The following is a 23680-nucleotide window of genomic DNA, read 5'->3' as shown; positions in this document are numbered from 1 at the left end:
AGCTCTCAGAATTCGAATCTAGGATACAAATTTATATTTTATCTTTGGCTAAACCTGATGGGAGAAATGTCAAATTCGTTGATCCACCTTGGAAGTTCATATTCCCTTTAAAGGGAATATAACCTCTGGTATTTCTGTCGCCCTCCGAGGGTTCGAATATTGTCCGCTGCGGCGCTGATAATCGCTGATTGTGAAGGGAATAAAGGAAATTGATGGGGTCTTCCATAAAGAACGCGTTGGAGGTTCTATTCCCTTTAAGGGAAGACGACTTCATGACGAACAAGAAGTGAGCTTTCACAAAATGGGCGAACAATATTTTCACACACGGTCTTTTGAAATGCCCATATTGAACATTCGGATGTTATAAGATGAGTTGTACTAAAAGAAACCCCTAAGATCTAGGTATGGATCCAGTACTTTATTTATCCAAAGCCCCAGTATAGATGCATTTAATACAAAAATCTTCAGCTAAATTGGCATAGTAAATAAAGTCAGCCTTAAATAAGGTAGGCCAAACTTATCATATTGCGCCCCCTCCCCCATTTTCTTTGTCTGACGACTTAATTCCGCAAATTTTTAACTCCTTCAGGCCTCAGATACATTCCAGCTTTACACTTGCGCATGCCCATGATATTAAATGCAATTAAATTGTTTTTTATGTAAATTTTATTTTTGGCACATACCGTGCAATAGAATTTTTAGCACAAGAAAGCAAACGTTATACCACCTCTCAACAAATTGCAATATAGATAGCAGTAAAATCACTTTCCCAAAAATCGTCTGCTACAACGAGGTACGACTTATTCTTAACGTAATTATAGCAAATCATTTGTTAAGTCATAGGTAATTTAAACCTCGTACCCTAGATTCGAAATAACTGCCTCGCGCGTTAGCAATTGCGTTTACCCACTTCCGGCCGGAAGTCACAAAACATTATCTCCATAGTTACCAACTATAGATAAGACCACGGACAACTTTGATGACGGGCTGTTAGCGCAACAGCTCATCATCAAAGTGGCCCGTGACAATACAGCGACCATAGAAATAGAAATTAGACTAGAAGCACGATTGGATTGGGCGGGGACGTACCAGATAGAAGGCTGCCGTCAGAGTGGAATCGCGATAGTCGCGCCATCTCATAGAAACAATTTAAAATAAATAAGTAAATATGGTCACGTGGAATAACATAAAACAGATCATAGGCAACGTATTAAACACTTTTTATTTATCTGACATTATATTAAGTTATTTAAACAGCTTTAGGAAAATCATAAAAATCTCAAGAATCTACTATATCTACCGTGTCACCCTTAAAGTCACACGTTAACTTTGCGCAATCATTGTAAGTCTGAAATACCACAAATCATCACAGTTTAACTAAATTTTAATTATTTCGGTGTATGCCTACATGAGATTCCAAAATCTTTGTTTCAGTGTCTTTTAAACTATCATCAGTATTAGTCAAGTCAAATTGAGTGGTTTCCAGTAGTTCACTTTTTCCGTAAGTTTTCTCAAATAACCTCTGATAAATAGGGAAACTAAATAACAATTACTAAAATCAATAAATTGGCATACTCTAGAAGATGTAAATATGCTTTGTTCTGGAATAGATATTTTTGGGAGCTCTTTCAAATTCTTGTTTTAATAAAGAAATTATTCATATTTCAGTTAGTTTTTTATTTCAGAATGTATAGGGTAATTTTTACTTGTGTAGGTACAGCATTTGCTTTCAAATGGTGCCTTCCATTTTGAAAGTAAATTTCATCCGCCAGAAAATGTTTACTACACACAAAGTCATATCAAGTAATTGAAGATGGAGTCCCATTTTCGCGATTTACCGCTAAAACCCATTTTCCTAGTAATTCAGCATTTCTCAGAGGAAATCTTAGTGTAAAAAAATCTCTTATTCCGAGATTATTATAAAATATTTACTATAATATTACAAACTTATGAAATGAGAATTTTTCCCAGATCTCTCTTTACAATGTGAAAAAGCGCAGTTTTTAACCATTTTTGCGGATATGCAAGACGCAAAAATTTAAACACGAAAAGACCGCCGCTGCGCACGACGTGAAGCGCAGTGGATCCCCTTTTTTTTCCCATGGCGACAATGTTTAATGCGTTTGTCAGATGGCGCGTACATCGCGATTCCACCCTAATGTCAGCCTTCTAGCTCGCCTGTTTCCCTTGGGATTGGCGGAAAGGGCAGTGATTCTAGTTTAATTTCTATTTCTATGTACAGCGACCGATGGGGGCCGATCGGAGGTCACGTGCTGGAAGTGGGTCAATGCTCCATTACACCTTCAATCACAAAGCTCTCAGAATTCGAATCTAGGATACAAATTTATATTTTATCTTTGGCTAAACCTGATGGGAGAAATGTCAAATTCGTTGATCCACCTTGGAAGTTCATATTCCCTTTAAAGGGAATATAACCTCTGGTATTTCTGTCGCCCTCCGAGGGTTCGAATATTGTCCGCTGCGGCGCTGATAATCGCTGATTGTGAAGGGAATAAAGGAAATTGATGGGGTCTTCCATAAAGAACGCGTTGGAGGTTCTATTCCCTTTAAGGGAAGACGACTTCATGACGAACAAGAAGTGAGCTTTCACAAAATGGGCGAACAATATTTTCACACACGGTCTTTTGAAATGCCCATATTGAACATTCGGATGTTATAAGATGAGTTGTACTAAAAGAAACCCCTAAGATCTAGGTATGGATCCAGTACTTTATTTATCCAAAGCCCCAGTATAGATGCATTTAATACAAAAATCTTCAGCTAAATTGGCATAGTAAATAAAGTCAGCCTTAAATAAGGTAGGCCAAACTTATCATATTGCGCCCCCTCCCCCATTTTCTTTGTCTGACGACTTAATTCCGCAAATTTTTAACTCCTTCAGGCCTCAGATACATTCCAGCTTTACACTTGCGCATGCCCATGCCCATGATATTAAATGCAATTAAATTGTTTTTATGTAAATTTTATTTTTGGCACATACCGTGCAATAGATTTTTTAGCACAAGAAAGCAAACGTTATACCACCTCTCTCAACAAATTGCAATATAGATAGCAGTAAAATCAAGAAATAAATACCACTTTGCATTAGATAGTAACACCTCCTCATTTTGTACCCATAATTAAACTACACATCTATTTATAAGAAATTTCGTACCATTTAGTATAAAATATTGTCATCAATTACGTTGTTGTAAACCGTCTTACAACAAAACTATTCGCATTGAACTACTAATTTATCTCTACAATGAATGGTACCCCCGTTATTTACCAGAATATATTTCATTTAGCATATTTGGTACATTTGTTTTCGCACATTAGAATAAAATTAGAAGGTTGCTTAGCTGCCAGAAATAGTTCAAAATTAGAACCACAAACACAAATAGTACCCATATACTAAAAAAACAAATTTTTAAAAAGCATTTTTCCTAACACAGTCTTGAGCTCCGTTAATGATAAAAAATATTTACTTTGAACTTTTAATATCATTGGAAAATTAATCAACGGAATGACCTTTTTTTTCTTATGAGCTGGCAATAACGTACTTTTACCCCTTAGCTAAGAATATATTTCTAAATGAAATACTAGCAAAATATCTAAAGCTAATTTTAAACCCAAAATTTTTTCAGGCACGCAGCAGTCTGTCACACAGTGCAAATAAAATCGCAATTTATAGATTAAAAAAATATTTAAAGAGTGATTATGATAAAGTTAACAAACCCCCCACTAAAGTTTCTTCAATACCGCCTAAACAGACAACAATTCTAAACTGAGCTTGACATTTTTAATATCGTATCGTTTAGCCTTTTTCTAACAACTCCATATAACAGGCGATTCACCACCAAAAGTCACCATTTGCGTAACATTTCAAGTTTTTTTTATACAGTTTATGGACAGTAGTTATAACACGTAATAATATTATTAAATCAGAGATATTTACATGATTTATTATATGCAAATTTAAAAAAAGCTGTAACCATTTTACTTCAATTTATATTCAATTAGAGCAACTTATCAGTAAAAAACATGGAAGGTAAACTATTTATATTATTGAATTCCAATTACCAGTGAACTGTAAAATGGTTACCTTTTAACTAGATTATAAAAAAAAACCCTTACAATTGAAATTTTTTTTTCAATTTCATAACATAGATTTTACAGTAAACGATTTCAGATCTGAATTTTCTACATACGAAAGTCTACTTTTGCAAGGGAGGCAGGGTTAGGGAAGAATGTTAGTGCATTAGTTTTAGAATTGAAAAAAATTCATCCCAATTTTTGGGACCGGGTCGGTAGATGTAAAAAATAAAATTCTTTATAAGAATACCTTGTCTGTAAAATCTAACAATTTGTATTTAATTACGCCTAGAATTTTGAATAAAATTCTAATTAATTTGTCACCTAAAATCAAAATTAATAACTTCCTGTGTGATATCACAAACTTAAAATGTAGCAAATTTTCAAAGATCAGATTTAAAATTCCAAAAGAAGGGGTTGAAAGAGGCGTTTCAGTGGGGAAAAAGATTTTAAGGGAGCATGAATTAATAACATAAATTCAAAATATTATACGATAATATTAGGGTAAATTTTTTTACATATTTTGGCAAAATAAAAATAATTTTCATAAAATCCTAAAAATCATTTTACCCTTTTTATACTAAATAAAAAAATACTATCGAACAAGTTTGAATGTCAATTTATCTCTGAAGGGGACCAATCATAGGAATGCTTTTTACTTTTATATCCTCTTGAGATACTATTTTCTGTCGCTCCTTTTCATTGTCAGGTCAGAGGTCGTCATCCCCAATTCCTTCGAAAGCATCATTTTCAACGAGGGCTCGACCAGAGGTAACGGTGCCTCCTTTGTTGGACGGTTTGATGGACACCGATGCCAATTTTTCCTGGCAAGACAGGAAAAATAAAATTCCTTTCACAAAATAGTCATGAAATATCTGTCTAATGTGACAAGAAAGCATATTTTTCTCAAGACTGAAAACTCCCCCCCCTCCCAGAGAAATTTTCCAGGTACAATTTAAATGACGATCTTTAAGTTAAAAAAAGATGACACTATCTTAGTTAGAAGGTTCATCGAATACTTGAAAATTTCCCAACACAGGAATAATTGCACTCATATTTTTCCCAGAGAGAAAAATATCTAAAATATCTTCACCTGCAAAACCTTTTTCTAATAATACTCTATGGCAGTGGCTTAGTTGGGAGGGGTAGTGATACTTTTTTGGAGGGCAATTTTACTAACAAAAAATTATTAATATGGTAAGCAAATAGCCTCGGTCACAGAAACTTGAGCTACACCACTGTTATCACCCAAACCAACTAGAAGCTGATAACCTAAACCAAAGAACCACAAGAACTTTTGTTCTAAAAGCAATCGTGCATAAACACAATATGGTTAGAAAATGAGTTAACACTTACGGCGACTTTTTTGACATCGGTAGATCTAATACTATTTTTCGGATGCTCCGTCTGAGGAGTGGTGACATTGCTAACAATGCCATCCGTTGATACTGAGCGGCTGATGGAAATTTGATGACTACTGCCATCTCTCTTCATGTAGCTCCAAGATCCTCTCCTGGTAGCAACACCCCCGTTTCCATTCACGCCTCCCCATCTTTGCTGCTCTTGAGACTTGCGGAAGTGGGTACCATTGCGCTTCATAAGTAGTTCCTCCACCATGGCTTGCAGACACACACTCATTAATATGGCCTAATCATGATAAAATATTCCACTACAATTGTATCAAACCAAAATTAACTAAAAAATGGTTTTACAATTTTTACTAAAGGAGAACTTGGCATTCGTATATTTCTAATTGGGCATATTTTAGACACTAGGGGGCTCTCTGTTGAATGAAACCTGGATTGCGCAATAGCTGTGAAAATCAGTTCACTGATAATCTAGGCTATTTGTCATACTTACAGTTATTATGTTACTTATGATTGAACTGTAAATTTTTGAACTTTACTGAAAATATTTCATTTTATAGCCAATTTTTGTATTTTTAACAACAATTTTAGTATTTACACCTCAATTTTGTATTTTATTTTAGATGTTTGTATTTTCAAGATTTTAAGTCAATTTTAAGATTTCTCATCGTTTTTTCTATTGAAACCACTCCGAGAGTGACCCGATTTGTTTCCTACGCCATTGACCTAGATAGGAGGTGCTGGGAGGACCGATATAAATTGCTCCCAATGAAATACAAATTTTTATAGAGAGCGGCGTATTGTCTGCTATTAAATTGGCGATCTGAGCGATCTGAAAATTTTGATTAGATCAATTCGCAAGGGAGCAACAGGGTCAATGGAAAACGTGAATCCGTCTCGGAGCTGCTACTTTTTCCCCAATGGAAATCGTTTTGTTTTTTGGGGCGATCCGAGAGCACTCGGAGCAGCTCAATGGAAAAACCTATCAAATCAGTTTCCCTTTGCTCTATGACAATATAAAGAGATATTGCTAACAGGTTGGGCTGGAGGGAGTAGTTACTATAGTTAGCCCACTTTATACTGAAATTTAGGACTTAATTTATTATGTCCTTAGTAAATATCAGCATCTACATTAATGAAAAACAATGAGCTACACAGCTAAGCCCTATTTAATAACTTTCAATAAAACAACAGCATATCTGCGTTATGGCCATCAGATAGGATTTTTAGCTATCTCACCTGATTGCTCGTGATAGCAATCCACTGGAGCTTATCTTTATTCACCAAATATTCAAAAGAGAGCTCCAAACGAACGTTGTTATCACCTGGACAGTTCAAATTGGCACACGTATCTTGATGCTATCGATGCAAAAAACTTGTGTTTTATTATACAAAACAAGAAATAAAGCAATTAGACATTAAAACTTACTGAAGTAGTTATCCTCCAACACCGTATTCTGGTGACTCTAAAACTCATTTCCTTAATTTGGTCCTAAATATTGGAAAAACCTCTTTTAGAAAAAAACGAGAGAATTTAAAAAAAATGTATCTCATACCCCGGAAATTTGCACCCTGAAATTTAATTCTTTCCCACCGACAGAGATAAGAACTTTGGAGCCAGGTTGAGGATAGTCGCAAGTGCATGGCTTAAATTGTAAATAGCCATAGAATCTCAAAGTTCTAGCTAATTGGACATACTGAAATATAAGAGGAGAAGTATTTAATTGACTTTTGTTAGCTTTCTTACGTTAAGCATCGTACAAGATAATTTTTTGAGGGATTAGATAAATAAAAAATTTTGAAAAACCAAGTCAGGGATAGGGTTTGTTATATACGATCCCAAACTGAGTTACTTCTCCGAATATTACCTCTCTCTTTGAGCCCCTGGACTGAAGAGCAGCCAATTGTCGCTGGGTTTCTTTAGTGGTTGAGACCCAGCCTAACTCTACATCACTAAGAGCTTGTACATATAGGAGATTGAGCGCTATTCTGTCATCTAGGACATCATCGTCGTATGAGGAATCCCAATAACTTTTCCTAATTACCAGGAAATGGTTGGAGCCCGCGGTTTTAAGGGTCATGAATGGTGCTTCAAAGTCTTCCATTCTTCTTTGAACTTTTTATTTCAAAAGGGATATTAAGACAAAATTTATCAGGTTCAAAAATTTTCAAATTTACTTTTAAAAAAAAAAGAAAATAATTACTGGTTATATTGTGGCCTTCTTTATGGACAAGATAAAGGCAAAAATAACATGTCAAGTCTGATGATAGAGAGAGTGAAGAAGAAACTGCCTAAAAATTAAAAAATACTTAGATAAGCTCTAGTTCTTAGTTTAAATTGAAATTGGGTGTGGTAAGCTTATTCTCGTATATTAAAAATTTAAAAGGTGCAGGATTTGAATTTATATGAAGACCAACTTCATATCTTGTGCAGTTTTTTGTATTCTGCATTTTAGAAGATGTGTAAATTAAAAGAAAGCTCAAGACTGGAGATTGGTCTTCATTAAAATTAAAATTCTACAGCAAGGATCAACATTTTTTAAAATTTTTGATATAAGAGCATTACTCAACCCCTCTCTAAATAAAATGGGTTACCTCAAGAACATGGGAGCTTGGTGCATTGGACTTGACAGATACAGTCAACTTCTGCCAATTCATTAAATATACATCGATGTCAACATCAGCTTCTGTAACATTTGATGACTCTTGTTGGGCACTCAGCAAGAAACCATTAAATACGTCACTATTTACAATCCTGGAATCTTGACTGACAAGTTGAACGTATTTCTCGAGCTGAGCTCTTCTCTCTTCCGTTTGAAGCGGTGTAAGTGGAAGAATTTTCTTTGGCGGAAATGAGGGTAGAGCATGTTGCCCAAATTCTCTTTTCAACTGATCATGCAAATTGTGAAGTTGCCGGTATCTTACAGTGCAATGAAAGGTTCCATTGACATGGATATTATAGGCCTGCAACAAAATCAAAGTGTTAGGAATTAAATTTTATTATTTTATGCAGAGACACGATACTACATGACTGAAGTCTAAGGAAATATATATATTTCTCATACTATAGTAATAATTCCGAAAAGCAAAAAGGTGTTTTTATATTGATTAATCAAAAAGAGTAAAGGCAAGCGGAAGGAATAGGCCTTTGATATTTACCACGTAATGAGTTTCTTCTTTAATTTCCCTGGTTTCAGGGATTGAGAAGTGCATGTTTAATTCCGCAAATATCAGCCATATAAAGTTATTGTTCTCGTTCTAAACCCGAGCATCAATTTTTACAAACATTCGAACACTTATCGATAAAACGTATCAGCGTTTCCTTATCGGAACTGACAAAAATCAGATTCCGAAATCTGGACAAACGTGTTGCCAATTTTCGTGACCTCAAAACTTAAATTTTTACGTAAGATGGGGTTGTTTTCGAGCATACAAAAAAGCGCCATTTTTAAAATTACTTTTATGCGTATTTTTTTTTAATTTTATAAAAAATATATACAAAGAAGACAAATGGAGTCCGGTAATAGTAGTTTGTACGAATAGGAATGGCTGTCAGCATAAATGCAAACAAAATGGATTAACGCGGTAATTAGACGAGGTTTAGTTTTAAATAAGCGTGACTAAATAATGTGGGGTCATCGAAGGTAAAAAGAGTAGACATTGTTTCGGTATTAGCTTAATTACACGATTATCAGGGTTGGTGAAAAGTAGACAACCTTAGTCATCGATTAGTGTGCACTAAATCTCGTGTATTAGAACGAAGTCGAAAAAAAAAGAATAAAACTCATTACAAAAAACGACACCTGTTGCATTGCCACCGAACGTCACTCGCCATTTTGGGGAAAAATATGAAATGGAAAATAGTCCCGATATACGCGTGATCTCAAATGGAAATCCAGAAATCCCAGATGAAAGATCGAAGAGGAAGTCAAAACTTATCTCGGTGTCATGTTACAAGATAAAGGTAACCATTAAAGCTATTTTGTATGTACTTTTAACTGGGCGAAACGTAACCCAAATTCGAGCAAGGTTTCTTGATAGACAATCATGAGGCAAAACTTCAAAGTTTAAAATAAATAATAGGTTATCTACCGTTGTTCTAACATGACCAAAACCATTCAAATTTTTAAACATCCATTTTTCCTCTTCCCTCGGGACCAAATGAAATTAAATACTACCAAAACAACTATTTAACTATCTGCTAAGGAAGAGGTTTTTCTTTTTAAATATAAATATTCACTCATCAAAACCCTCCCACATTTCAGCCCATTAGGGGCGTACCGAGGGGGTCGTATTCGTTTGGCGAAAAGCCTTGATTTTGTCAACTCTATCCTAAAATTTCAGAGTACCTTGGTGAATTTGTCTTGAGGAAAAATGGCTTATAAAAAAGGTCGTCAAAAACTTCATCATGACAACTGGACACAGTGGCACCCCGAAAAATTAGTTAAAGGGCTTGTAGAAGGCTCGGATAAAAAGGATAAAAAATATATGTAATTAAATTCGTTCTGGAGGGACCCTTGCCTATGGGACAACGTTGAGTGCGCCACTTACTGGACCTCATTTTGCCCACAGACCCTAGGGACGTTCCAAACAGCCTATTCACTTACGCATGAATTCAGAATGGATAAGATGGTTCAGACGCCCCGAGAACCGCGTAAAGGTCAAGCTAATGGGGACAGGGTCAAGGGACTCGAGGCACCCGTGGCGGAAGTATGGCAACAAGAGGCTCAGTGCATCATCTGCCTCCCAGACGCGTGTAATTACTAGGAATTCACCGCACTCCTGACACGGACTGGTTCTCCATATTAATTTAAATATTTTTGCGAACGTTCATACCTATTTTGGAACCCGTCTCAACCCCTCGGGCTAAATGGTCGCTCGGAAAAGCTCTCCTCTTTAACGGTACCAAAGGCGAACGCTCCGGGGTTATCGAAACAATTTATTTTATGGTGATTTCTTTGGAAATTCATGACGCCCCCATTAGAGTCCATCAAGAATGCATTTATACTGGAGGAGAATGTCTAGACGATTTAGGGGCATCGTGGTCTAGTTTTACCCCGTCACTAGAGGGGGGAAGGAAAGCGTCACCAGCGTGAGTTTCAACGAGTCGGAAGAAATACGTTTTAGAGACCCAATAAGATACCCCGTCGATTTGATTGGCATTTGAGGGGAGGAATATACTGTCTGACTACGAAGTGGATTGTAAGAAACGCCGAAATTCGTCTCAACATATTCGTTCTATCTAAGTATAAATAAATCCATTCGTGGCTATGTATAAAAAACATAATACCCCTGTTGGTACAGCTACATTTAGAGGATAAATTACTGGGACAAAGTCAAAACCGTACGATGCGTACTATTTTATTTTAAATTTATAAATCACTGAAGTTCCGACGCCGCGATCATGGAACGAGAAAATGTCTGGAAAGAAACTAGCAACCAATTGCCAACACCAAACACGAACGTAAGATTTGTCCTTTATTTTAATAAACCCGTTATAGTCACGAGAGGTTGCCACTTACAGATTGCTTAATTCATTTACTTCTGGCTGTGTCAAATGGCACTAAATTTTAAGATTTTTGGCAGTTACGACAGATTTACCCAATTTAAAGTTATAAATTTGACGACTATAAAAATTGGCACGATAAAATAAATTGTGTTTTCGGGTGAAATATCCTATTTGTTCAAGGTCGAATTCTTTGTCTAAACTCGCGAGAAAGGTTCAAGCATTCTTAGAATAAATTAAAGGGCTCGATTTTGCAAAACCAAAAGAGATTAGATAACGGTTAAGAGAGTCATCCTCTCCTTACCATCCACTCTCGAGTAAAATCACAAATTAGATTACCTTTAACGAGGATACTATCGTTATGAAGTTCAAGAATCGGAACAACTCTTCGAAAGTAGACAATGATTCCGAGTCGGACACTGAAAACTCTATTCTCACGTTGCAGTTCATCCGGAAGAGTTGGCGGAGAGTCTTAGGGCTAGCCACTCCTTTACTGCTCCTTCCATTACCACTCTACTTACAGTCTCAAGTAACATTTTATTGTGGCTAAATTTATTTTCGTTCGAATTAAATACGTGTAATTATAGGTCGCGAAATGTTCCTACATAATTATCTTGACTGTTTCATACTGGATTTTGGAACCCGTTGGAGTTCCCGTCACGGCATTGATCCCGGTCTTTCTGTTCCCCATGATGGGCATCTTAAGTACTTCAGTCGCTTGCCAAGCTATGATGCGAGTAAGTTCTTTTGATTCCTTCAATAAAACTGATAAATCAATTTGCCAAGAAGTATTAATACACAGAGCCTGGACGTGCACGATATGCTCTTTATACGCCCCTTTTCGCTCGCGCTTAAAGGGCCACAGAATCATTAGAAATATTCAGCCCGAATTTTATGTAGCTTCTCCCCTTCCTTACCTCTTTATATTTATAGCAAATCCAACCAATCAAATTGATGCGTTTTTCTAGCCCTATTTCCGTAGACTAGTGCGGGAAACTAGGGAAATTCGAACGATTCTGTGTCAATTTAAAGCGTTGTCAGAAATATTTACTATGTTTCCACAAAGATAATATAGACCGCGTACCCTAGATTCGAAATCACAGTCTTAAGAGTCGCCAATATTGTTTACCCACTTCATGCCCGAACTCCGAAAAAATTAGCTACATTGTTACCATGGTATCCAACTATCGATAGCGCCCGGTAGCATTGACAGTCTTGTATATAGCGCAGGTCTGCAGGACAAAATCGTGTGTATTAATTTCTCGGACCCGTTTATTAATTGAAAAATTCCTTCTGGAAATGGGCAGCCCGGTAGCTTCAGCGACTTACTCAGCGAGCAAAGACTATATAACTATGCTAAACGTTATATAGTCCTTTGCAACGAGTCAGCGAAGTGGTGGTTTTCGCTAATTTTCGCGGCATAAAATGACCGAGGTCTAGCTCTGGTCCTATTTAAATATCTATCACGTAACTTAAAATGTTATACTTCCTGTGGTACCAGGTGGTACTTAAATGAAAATAGTATTTTAGGTTTTGGTAATACAGTATACGAAAGTAATACCTATGATACAGATGAAAACTATCGCTACGCCCCCTTTGGTTCGCCATTGAAACCTAGATAGGTAACGTTATTCGTAACTTTGACTTTATAAATAATGATACTTGCATTTTATTATAATTTTTGCTTATATTTTGATAAGTTTATTTAAGAAAATATATTCTTATGACTTTTTAATTTGTCTGTAGCCTAGATCTTAGGCGCTACCTCGGAAAAGTTAGCGCCGTTACGCCACCTAGACTAGTTTTGGTCGCGAATAGACCCTTCAATTAAACCTCTTTGCCAAGAAGTAATATTTCTGAGAGCCAGGACCTCCAAGTTACTGTTTATATAGTGCTTGTTGAAATAATGGAAACTTTTCACCTGTACGGTACGCAACAAGTGTTTCCTTTTTACCAGGTAGCTTTTTTTGGCGTATTCAGGCTTAGCAAAAACACAGGTGAAAAGATCCCATTATTTCAACAAGCACTATATAAACAGTAACTTGCAGGGCCTGGCTCTCGGAAATATTACTTCTTGACGATTTACTTGAAGATATTTTATTGAAGCGCCTATTACGTACCGTTCCATTATCAATACAAAAACATAACCCCGCCCCAGGGTTATTCATCTATCCATAAAACCAAAAAGCAATGTAAATAATAAGCACGAGGAGTCACAGATCATAATAGGACCAATTTAAAATTTCGGAGCGCTAAGGATCACAGATCCTTAGGACCAGTTAGAAAATAAACCTTATTTACAAGACTGTACCGCAATCGATGGAGTCTGAATTTTCAGATTTCCCGTGCCTGAAGTGGCTAATCGTTTCTTTACAAGACCGTCAATCGGAAAACTCTCCGAATTCTAGAAAATAATCTAGGGTTTGAAAAGAGGAAAACCTATGGGATATTTTTTGCCTCGACGCTTCCCGTCGCGGCGTTTTTGCCCTTTAAAATAAAATTAAAACTAGCATATGCAATGCAGTTGGCTTCTTTAATTTCTTTGGCTACCACACTGAGCTAAATCTGGGAACCAACCGACCAGAAATATTTTTACCAGTGATCCAGTTTTGGCTACGTATGGGAGGGAGCTAAAAGAGAGAGGGTTTTTTGGAAGCGTCTATTTTCGCAAACAGACATTGTTTACGAAGTCGTGAATTGTCTTAATAGGATCCAGTGATGAACTACATGGGTTGCTTCGCCATGGGGCTGGCTATCGAAGAATGCGGCTTGCACAAAAGAATAGCTCTGACATTGTTGCTTAAGATTGGAACGAGCGTCAGAAGGTTGGGTTTGTAGGCAGTATGACAGTTCAGCCCGTCGCTGGTTACATTATGTCAAGTCAACCTCATTAACAATACACACGGCAAGGCTTAACAAGTTGGGAATATAGTACTTCTAGAGCCAAAATTTATATTTGATGGCTGGGGACACTCGCGATCGAAAACTATCGATATGCCCCCTATAGAGTGTTGTCGTCTGATACGATTTTGAAAACTTGTAACGTCACAGCTGCTACCGTTTTTTATCAATAGGCAAATTACAATGGTGACGTCACAGTGTTTCAGACGACAACACTCTATATAGAGTATAAGACTAAAAAAGTAATTTTGTCTTACACATGTAAATTTGGGAGGGGCTCGAAATTAGTTTATTAATCTTATACGCTTCTTGGTTCAGATTTGAAGGTTAATTTAGCGATATTTGGTAAGAGCACGTTGAGACCAATCGAATGATACCAATATCAGGTCATATCAATTTTTAAGGTCACCGGAAGTGACGTCACGTGGTTCGTATTTCCGGAAAGCCCCCACTTTGACCCGCGAGACACAGTTATTTGTTACAAATCACTAACCTAATTAAAAAATACCTTGACCCATCGTGTACCTTATCACATGCTTATTTTGTCATGGGAGCTATTAGTTTTTTCTTCATTGTTATTCGTAAATTTGACTAATAATGATACTTGCATTTTAATATAATTTTTGTATCTTTTTGCTATCTACCACTACCAGACTACCACTAGCGTAAAAAGTGTATAAGCATACTTTTGAAAATTACATTGGAAAAAATATAAATTTTCTTTGAAAGATAGGTGACGCCACCGACTAATGATAGTCGTGAGCGTCGACATAATTTCAAGAAAGTGTTCCTCGAGACCACAGCCACAGCAGAAATAAATTGTGGCTATTAAGGTACTATATTCCCAACTCAATGGAGAAAACCTTCCGTCGTCTACTATGATTTCGTTGTGTAACGTCAATATTGTTGCAGACGACACGACTTTTTCGCCGGAAGTGTCCCCTATTTCAAATTAGTTAAGCTATGCCGTGGGTATCCAGTAATGTTCATTCGCGTTAAGTGACATTTTAAATAAACGAAACAGGTTGACGTTCGGATGCATGTTGGTGACGATGTTTTTGTCCATGTGGCTAAATAACGTCGCCGCCACCGTGGCGATGGTACCCATTGTTGAGACCATACTACGCGAAGTCAAAGTGGAGGCGGACGAAGAGATGGGAAATGACATGAATGGTAAGTCAATGCGTCGAAAAAACCATATATATTGGACTGGTAGTTACTATCGAGATTCTTCTCAGATCTGATGTTAAAACTAGAGTCCCTAGCTGGGGATAAAGTAGAGCTACAGAAGACGGGTAACCGAAACCCAAACTACGAATAACTTCCTTTTGAAAAGCAATAGCATTATTGTTTTCGCAGGTGTGTCTCGTTCAACTTCCTTGAGCCAAAAGTCACGCATTAAGAAGGCAATGCTGATAAGTATCACTTACGGGGCGTCGTTCGGAGGAGTGGCGATTCTCAACGGCAGCGGGCCCAACTTTGTGTTCAAAGGTGTCATGGATGAGTAGGTGTTATTTTTATTCCCATAACTCGCGGTATTCTTCAACGTCGGTCTGATCAGATAATCGTGTTCGTTCCGGGAGAATGTATCCGGATCACGATCAACCTAGTTACGCCGAATGGCTTCTCTGTCACATTCCGACTGCCGTTCTCTGCGTTTTGTTGTCGTCACTCTTCTTGCAAATCACATACTTGGGACTTGGGTAAGGTTCAATAATAGAATAAAGATCTATTCACACAAGGATTCTATATTTTTAGAAGGATAGGAAGTGATGGCGCTTTCGCGCCGGGAAGAAAACGCGCGACTACACAGTAGCTCCTTCCCAAAATTTCCCAGCCAAGGTCAAATATCGCTACCGTGAAGGCGCCAGCCGCCAAAGCCCATTTCGCCGTTGAGCGATTTGGCCTTGGGGGTGAGTAAATGCGGTAAAAGTGACGTCACTCTTTTGTAAAACTCCACGCTCTTCCCGCCAGGTCGTTTATACAGGGGAACCTAGTCACTTCCTATCCTTCTAAAAATATATAATCCTTGATTCACACGAGTCGACATTATTGCTCAACTTTTTTTGGTGAGCACAGTTTTCGAGCTCAATTCACAGAACACGTTGCATTTTCGCATACACGCTCAATAGCGTAGGGCGAAACTATAAGGTCCCCAGTGGGGCTGAAAAGATGGTAATCACGTGACTTTGTGGAGACCAGCAACGCCATCTATCCTAAGAATTACGAACTATTATTCAATTTATTTTGCTAATGGCGGTTTAAATTTTAATCGGTTTATCTAAATTATCTAATTATTATTATTATTTAAAACATCTTGTAATAGAAAAGTGGAAGATAATTAGCTGTCTGCAGTATCAGGAATGATTAATTTTTTCTTTACCGTTGTACGGCCAACTATGAACATGAGTTACCGAATCAAAGTTGGCTGTGATATGGTAGTCACGTGATTTTGTTTTCCCATTTTAACAAGTTGGTTAAGACAAAATTTACTTTAGAGTTTCGCCTCCCTCTACTACCGCAAAGTATGTTAATTATTGTTCAATTAAATGATTCGTAGAAAAACTATTTAATTAAATATTGGAGTTAAAGGCCTATGTTTTCTTCTACCTATTTTCCTTGAAGTTTTCTTCCCGCCGCGCAAATATCCTGGTGGTAGGCCAACCGCACAACACGTTGGCCTACCACCAGGATATTTGCGCGGCGGGAAGTAAACTTAAAGGAAAACAGGCAGAAGAAATCCTAGGCCTTTAAGTCTGGGTCCCTAATTAACCAGGCATTCTTCAAAACATGGGCTGGACGCGCTTGTATGGCTAATACGATTTGGAAATTGATTTATCCATTAGCACTCGCTTTGCGACTCGTATTTTTAGGAGAAAATATTTTGCAAAAATGCTGGCTCGTGAGAATAACGAAAAATGTGGTATTTGACGAAATATTCCGTCTTAGGTTCATCAATTCCCGAGATTTGCAAACAGAACGATCCGTCGAGACGGCCCTGAAAAAAAAACTGGAACAAATGGGAAAGTTCAGGTGGAAAAAACGATAGTCATCCAGTCCTAGAACCAAATATTCGAAACAATTTACTCGATTTCCAATATTAGTTTTCGCGAAGGAGCCGTTCTGTTTCTACTGTGCTTTTTAGTGACGGTTTGGTTTTTCCGGGATCCAAAATTCATTCGAGGATGGGGCTCTAAAACGCCCTCAAACGTGTAAGGGAGACCAAAATAAGGCTAAAGTTCCTTTTGAAAACACTCAATTTTTATTTAGACGAGTGGAAGACGCCACACCGTCCATCGGAGTGGCCCTGTTATTGTTCTTGGTTCCGTCGGACCCGCGGAACTTCTGGACATCGCCGGCGTTGATCGACTGGAAAACGTTCCAAAGCAGAATACCCTGGGGAATTCTGATGCTTGTTGGTTCCGGATTCGTGTTCGCCGAAGGAACCCAGGTTGTTGGCCACTTTCGTCAAGCAATTTTGAACCAATAAACTATTGGAAACCCCATAGCATCGTCCGCCAGAGCTTCTACCGAGAGCTGTTGGCTCGCGTGGCATGAAGGGCTTGCCACCACCCTTCTACGCATTGTAACCCGGCCATCTATTTAAAGGCATTATAAGTCACTAGATGACTTGGGCCTAAGGTGGTGCCTTGGGTATTAGCCTAGCTGATTTTTTTAATCGCGAAACGTTTCCACACAAATACAAACACCGCTTAAAAACTTTAGATTCCAAGCTAAAGAAATTAGGCATAACGTCGGTCGCTTATTATATTGCGCACGTGTTTAATATTTAGGTGGAAATATTTCCAATATCGAACCACGGTCTTTATAAATGAAGTCCTTGATCGACACCGTGGCTCTGCTCTAAAGGAACCAAGCGTGCAATCTGGTTTCGGGTCCAGTAGTTTATTCGTTCAAGATGAAATACTGACTAAATCTGAGCCGAAATTTCAAATAGAAATCGGGTTTCGCAACGTACGTCGCCGAAGGTTTCTTGTCACTAAACTCCTTGTCGCCTGGCGCTCTGGTATTCGTCGTTTGCTTCTTCACGTCCGCTTTGACAGAGTTCCTCAACAACATGGTGGCTACCAGCATATCTTTGCCCATTTTAGGCAAAATGGTAAGCTCTCTTAGAACACTCCACATTATAATAGGCAATATTATAAGTCTATAATTATATGTTTATCAAAAGGGTTTATTATACATACAACATTTATATAATCTATATAATAAAACTCTAAGCCCCTTTCGTCGCGTTTTTTTCTGACTTTCATTCGCGACTCTAACGTGGCATCGCCGCGGGTACACGGAGGTACACACCGAAGGTATGCCTAGCGCTTCGCCTTAATACTAGGTCATCTACATTATTTTTTCTGACTTTAATTCGCGCCTCTAACGTGGCGTCGCCGAAGGTACACGGAGGTACACACCAAAGGTCTCCCTAGCGCTTCGCCTATTGAGTATATTGCAGAAATCGGGTCTAACGTGACATCGCCGAAGGTAATTTCTCTGTGTATAACCCGTGTTTGCGCTTCGCCTTAATACTAGGTCAAGTATATTTTGGTCATTAAGTTTGTTTTTGGAATTTCGGATCGGATTTCGCACTGGCTCGAATTTCGCACTGTAAATCGGGACTCAAGGACGAGCGTATTTTTATTTGTTCGTCATGAGAGTAAATCAGCCATTGGACACAGGGGGTTTAAAGGAGTACAGAGGGGTTTGTGACGGCCGCGCTTTTTTGAGTTAGTTTTCCGATAAAAAGGGTACAACGGAAATTCTCGCATGGGAAAAGGGGAGGGGAGTACTACGGAAATTATCACATGGGAAAAGGGGGGAGGGGGTACTATGGAAATTATCGCATGGGACAAAGGGCGAGGGGGTTCCGCGGTTATTATCACATGGGAAAAGTGGGAAGGGGTACCACGGTAGTTATCACATGGGAAAAGGGGGGAGGGAGTACCAAGGTAATTATCACATGGGAAAAGGGGGGAGGGAGTACTACGGAAATTATCACATGGGAAAAGGGGGAGGGAGTACTATGGAAATTATCGCATGGGACAAAGGGCGAGGGGGTACCACGGTAGTTATCACATGGGAAAAGGGGGGAGGGGTACCATGGTAGTTATCACATGGGAAAAGGGGGGAGGGGTACCACGGTAGTTATCACATGGGAAAAGGGGGGAGGGAGTACCAAGGTAATTATCACATGGGAAAAGGGGGGAGGGGTACCACGGTAGTTATCACATGGGAAAAGGGGGGAGGGGTACCACGGTAGTTATCACATGGGAAAAGGGGGGAGCTGGTACTACGGAAATTATCACATGGGAAAAGGGGGCAAGGGGTACTATGGAAATTATCGCATGGGACAAAGGGCGAGGGGGTTCCGCGGTTATTATCACATGGGAAAAGTGGGAAGGGGTACCACGGTAGTTATCACATGGGAAAAGGGGGGAGGGGTACCACGGTAGTTATCACATGGGAAAAGGGGGGAGGGGTACCACGGTAGTTATCACATGGGAAAAGGGGGGAGCGGGTACTACGGAAATTATCACATGGGAAAAGGGGGGAAGGGGTACTATGGAAATTATCGCATGGGACAAAGGGCGAGGGGGTTCCGCGGTAGTTATCACATGGGAAAAGGGGGGAGGGGTACTATGTAAATTATCACATGGGAAAAGTGGGAAGGGGTACCACGGTAGTTATCACATGGGAAAAGGGGGGAAGGGGTACTATGGAAATTATCGCATGGGACAAAGGGCGAGGGGGTTCCGCGGTTATTATCACATGGGAAAAGTGGGGAGGGGTACCACGGTAGTTATCACATGGGAAAAGGGGGGAGGGAGTACCAAGGTAATTATCACATGGGAAAAGGGGGGAGGGGTACCACGGAAGTTATCACATGGGAAAAGGGGGGAGGGAGTACCAAGGTAATTATCACATGGGAAAAGGGGGGAGCTGGTACTACGGAAATTATCACATGGGAAAAGGGGGGAGGGGGTACTATGGAAATTATCGCATGGGACAAAGGGCGAGGGGGTTCCGCGGTTATTATCACATGGGAAAAGTGGGAAGGGGTACCACGGTAGTTATCACATGGGAAAAGGGGGGAGGGGGTACTATGGAAATTATCGCATGGGACAAAGGGCGAGGGGGTTCCGCGGTTATTATCACATGGGAAAAGTGGGAAGGGGTACCACGGTAGTTATCACATGGGAAAAGGGGGGAGGGAGTACCAAGGTAATTATCACATGTGAAAAGAGGGGAGCGGGTACCACGGTAGTTATCACATGGGGAAAAAGGTAAGGAAGGGCCTTACTGGGGTGGTTCTACTATGGGGAAAAGAGTACCATGGAAATTATCCCCTGGGAAGAAGGGAGAGGTGAGTACGACGGTAATTATCACATGGGGAAAAGGGGAGGATTGGGGTGGTTCTACTATGGGGAAAGGAGTACCATGGAAATTATCCCCTGGGAAAAAGGGGGATGAGGCCTTACTGGGGGGGGGGGAGGTTCGACTATGGGGTAAACACACCACTAGCTGAGGGCCCACCTGTAAGGCGGGCTTCTCAGCTAGTTTTTAATAAGAGCCATGATTATAATGGTTTTGTTCCTATAGAAAAAGTTTTCAATATCAGAAGGTATTGTAATTAGCCTTTTCAGTATAAACTGCCGGATTTTCATCAGCTAAGCTGACGATTTGTACTTTAAATATGGCCACTTAGCAGACGAAAATCCCGCAGTTTATGAACTTCTCTCGTGAATATCTTCTAAAAACACTTAACTACTAATAAGGGTGAATCTCCAACGTTTTGCTCAGTTGAAATCTCCAAAAGGCTCAAATTCTCATTTTAAAAGTATATAAAACTTATAGAACTTCAACTGTGTTTAAATTTCAGTCTTTTCCCGCTAATTTACAAAGTAGTAAAAAGTACACATGCATTCGGAGAAGCTACACTCCATTAAAAATTAAAAACCCTTCTCCACACCCCTTTCCGTTTCTCTTTGCCCCCTGCAACTTCTAGAGCGTTCCTACGCCCCTGAATTAGATCAAGTATAGGAATTGGGTGATCAAGCTTACGGCACTCTTTTCCGACTGAGTATAGGAACATCTATCGGTAACCTTTACCATGGACCAATTAAAGATTCGAAATTATGTCACGTGACTTGACCTAAATTGTGACGTCATTCTCTTTTGCGATTTTAACCAATAGACTCAACACTAACAGTCGTTTTTCTTGTTGGAACTTGGGAGGTTATATTTCCGGGGCAGATGAATCTTTAATTGGCCCGTGTTCAGACTAATTAAGTCATTAGGCCTAATTCGCGCTATTTGCTTCGTCGTCAAAACAAGCACGTGCGTCGTAGGAACAGCGGGTGATAATTTGTTTTCAAGTTACGTATTTTTCTCGCTAGAGGCGCTTATCCTTCTGGGTATGCCGTCAATTCTACGTCACTTCACACATAGCTATCAGTAATTATTTCGACTAACTCACGCGCAATTATTGAAGCTAATTATAGACTCATGTCGATATTTGTCGAAACAGGCGCAGGCGAAAGGTTGTAATCCTCTAACCTTGATGATCCCGGCCACAGTGGCTGCTTCCTTCGCCTTCATGTTTCCCGTCTCTCAACCGTCCAACGCCATCATTTTCCAACGGGGAAAATTTCGGACGTACCAGCTGGTAAATATGACCACTCTAAATTGTTTCCTAGATGGAACTAAGAATATATGACTGCAGAGATCTATGTTTTGTGATTAAAGAGCAGACGTAATTTCTCGACGAAGTATATGAGGGTAGTAGCAGAAGCTATTCGCTACGCCCTCTTTTGGTTGCCGTCGAAAACTAGATTTCGATGCACAGATTCAGGCATTTTTCTATAATTTGTCAATAGCAGAAGATAGATTATAGTGCTATAGGGGCTACCTCGGAACTTTGAAACCTAGACTCGTTACTTAGGTACCTCTAAGCTAGGAGCAACAAACACAAGGAGAACGCAGCTAGCCTTTAAACACGCTAACGCCGTGTTGTGTACAAATTTCATGGACGAACCTTTACGGTGAACGTTTTACGAGCGGGGGGGGGGGGATAATTTCCGAATTTTCCCCTTCCGACGGCAGCAGGCACTAAAGCGTATAACCAATGAAAATTGTACACAATAAAATTTACGACTTTGGACGGGTTGCGTTCTCCCTGTGTGGGGGTGCTGTGTTTGTTGCTTCTAGCTTTAAGTATTTTGGATACAAATTATCCGATCTTCATTATACCCTTCTTCGCCTTTCTTTAGATGTTACCGGGTATCGTTGTTAACATTCTCTGTTGCTGCGTGGAGGTGTTCGTCTTCAACACACTGGGCTATTTCATTTTCGACTTGAAAGAGATGCCACCATGGGCGTTGGATTCGTCGATCGGCGATTCTAGGTTAGCTAGGTATTCCTTAACAAACGCTTCGGTTGAACTTGCCACAAACGATTCAACTTCCACATTCCTTATTTTATGATGATAATTTTAATTTATAATCGCATTGAATACTAGTTTAAAAAGTATTTGTTCAATCATTTTTCAGTATTATAAGAAATAAAATGGGTATACCAAAAGTTTATATTAAACTCTTTTGGAGTATGTAACTAGATCATTAATGAATTTATTTCTACCATGAATATAGAACAGTATTCGGTAGTCTGTACTCAGTCGCGGGGATGGGAGGGGCTTTGTTATTCAGATGTTGGCCACATGACAGAAATTCGTCAATGGTTTCTCTACCGTCCAGATTCAAACATCATAACACTTTTACATTTCAACCTATCAAGGGCGTCTCGATAGTAACGAATTCGGGAGTTGTGAAGCCTTGATTTGGACAACTCAATCGCAAATTATCCGAGTCGCCTGCTGAAATGTTTCTTTGAATTTTTACTGAAGAAAAATGTTCAGAGGAGGTGAAAATTTAGTACAGAAAAAGGTACGTCCAATGAGGGGGTTGCTTCAAGAAGAATGGATTATCCAATTGAGAATTAGCTGAAAAGTGCCACTTCAAAAGGAATTTTTTTAAAGAAAAGCTAACAGTACACGAGGATAATTATTATTTTGAGTTGATCCGCAGACATCATGGTTAGAAAAACATCCAAATTGTGCTCTTCAATCGTCAAAAGACGTCTGTTTTATGGAAACAATAAGATACCGGCCTGATTTGATTTTTGTAGGGGGAAGTAGCTTATCTTTTGAGCACGAGCTGGACTGAGAGCCACGCTGAAAATCATCTCAACATAATCATTCTCCCTAAATAAAGACAATCTTGATATTATAGTGAAAATATATTAAAAAATATACTTATCATCAAAGGCTTAGCCATTAAACCGACTTACTGTTAAGGGGGTACCAAATTGTGCTTTTACGAGTGCGATTTTCAGGGGTATTATAAATTTTATTTGTTATTTTGAAAAATTTATAAATTAGTTACGTATTCCGATTGATTAATAATTGGTATCACGTTGACATACATTTGTAAAAACTAGGAAATTACAAATATACACACTTGGAATGCATAAGGGTATGTGACCACCGTGCTGCGAATGCACCTGGAGAAAATAGTTGGGCTAACAACTAAGTCGAATATAATATTTAGCGTTCTCACAAAACTAGTTCAGTTCCGCATAAAATAATGTATTTATATGGTTATAAAGAGCAAATGAGTTAATGAGACAAGGCTTAGTATCGAATTGGCAGTTGATTTTATCGTAAAAGGGAGCGATTTAAATTAAATTTTTAAAAGGTGGAAATAACTTCAAAGCTTGATGGAAATAGCCCTATTAAGTT

The 23680-nt window shown here is 38.8% G+C and overlaps 2 protein-coding genes across 4 annotated transcripts; one reads left to right on the top strand and one right to left on the bottom strand.

The window, feature by feature from the left end:
* Positions 1-3011: 3011 nt before the first annotated feature.
* On the bottom strand, positions 3012-8837 carry LOC149942801 (sorting nexin-17-like). The gene is made up of 9 exons (XM_090177899.1): positions 8622-8837; positions 8058-8426; positions 7667-7754; positions 7331-7578; positions 7019-7159; positions 6892-6954; positions 6702-6821; positions 5452-5742; positions 3012-4919 (listed from the first exon to the last, which is right to left on the bottom strand). Exons 1-9 carry the CDS (start codon positions 8673-8675, stop codon positions 4806-4808), a joined length of 1488 nt encoding a protein of 495 aa, XP_090034025.1. The 5' UTR covers positions 8676-8837; the 3' UTR covers positions 3012-4805.
* A 404-nt stretch (positions 8838-9241) lies between these two features.
* Positions 9242-22449, top strand: LOC149942800 (Na(+)/citrate cotransporter-like). 3 transcript variants are annotated; one of them, XM_090178527.1, is made up of 14 exons: positions 9242-9426; positions 11336-11497; positions 11556-11705; positions 13678-13793; positions 14894-15042; positions 15108-15164; positions 15229-15373; positions 15453-15572; positions 16819-16902; positions 16974-17081; positions 17140-17320; positions 17828-17989; positions 21413-21550; positions 22155-22449. In XM_090178527.1, the coding sequence occupies exons 1-14, from the start codon at positions 9316-9318 to the stop codon at positions 22365-22367; spliced, it is 1896 nt and encodes a 631-aa protein (XP_090034653.1). In that variant the 5' UTR covers positions 9242-9315; the 3' UTR covers positions 22368-22449. The 3 variants fall into 3 exon arrangements, with proteins under 3 accessions (XP_090034653.1, XP_090034654.1, XP_090034655.1); XM_090178528.1 differs by having other exon boundaries at positions 9243-9426; positions 11414-11497; XM_090178529.1 differs by lacking the exon at positions 9242-9426 and adding an exon at positions 10768-10926 and having other exon boundaries at positions 11414-11497.
* Positions 22450-23680: the final 1231 nt, after the last annotated feature.

This window comes from Leiobunum rupestre, chromosome 6, assembly GCF_980474605.1.
Source record: "Leiobunum rupestre chromosome 6, qqLeiRupe1.1.hap1, whole genome shotgun sequence".
Lineage (NCBI taxonomy): Eukaryota > Metazoa > Arthropoda > Arachnida > Opiliones > Sclerosomatidae > Leiobunum > Leiobunum rupestre.
Note: the sequence above shows the minus strand (reverse complement) of the source record. Positions and strands in the feature narration are given on the sequence as shown.

What these genes read in the sequence shown, in the direction of transcription:
- LOC149942800 (XM_090178527.1), top strand. Translation starts at nt 9,316, where the DNA reads ATGGAAAATAGTCCCGATATACGCGTGATCTCAAATGGAAATCCAGAA. An exon ending in ATTGGAACGAGCGTCAGAAG is followed by an intron (nt 13,794 to 14,893) that starts GTTGGGTTTGTA and finishes TAAACGAAACAG; the next exon opens with GTTGACGTTCGGATGCATGT. An exon ending in AGTAGAGCTACAGAAGACGG is followed by an intron (nt 15,165 to 15,228) that starts GTAACCGAAACC and finishes TTGTTTTCGCAG; the next exon opens with GTGTGTCTCGTTCAACTTCC.
- LOC149942801 (XM_090177899.1), bottom strand. Translation starts at nt 8,675, where the DNA reads ATGCACTTCTCAATCCCTGAAACCAGGGAAATTAAAGAAGAAACTCAT. An exon ending in CAAGCTCCCATGTTCTTGAG is followed by an intron (nt 7,755 to 8,057) that starts GTAACCCATTTT and finishes TTTAATTTTTAG; the next exon opens with GCAGTTTCTTCTTCACTCTC. An exon ending in CCAGGGGCTCAAAGAGAGAG is followed by an intron (nt 7,160 to 7,330) that starts GTAATATTCGGA and finishes CTTATATTTCAG; the next exon opens with TATGTCCAATTAGCTAGAAC.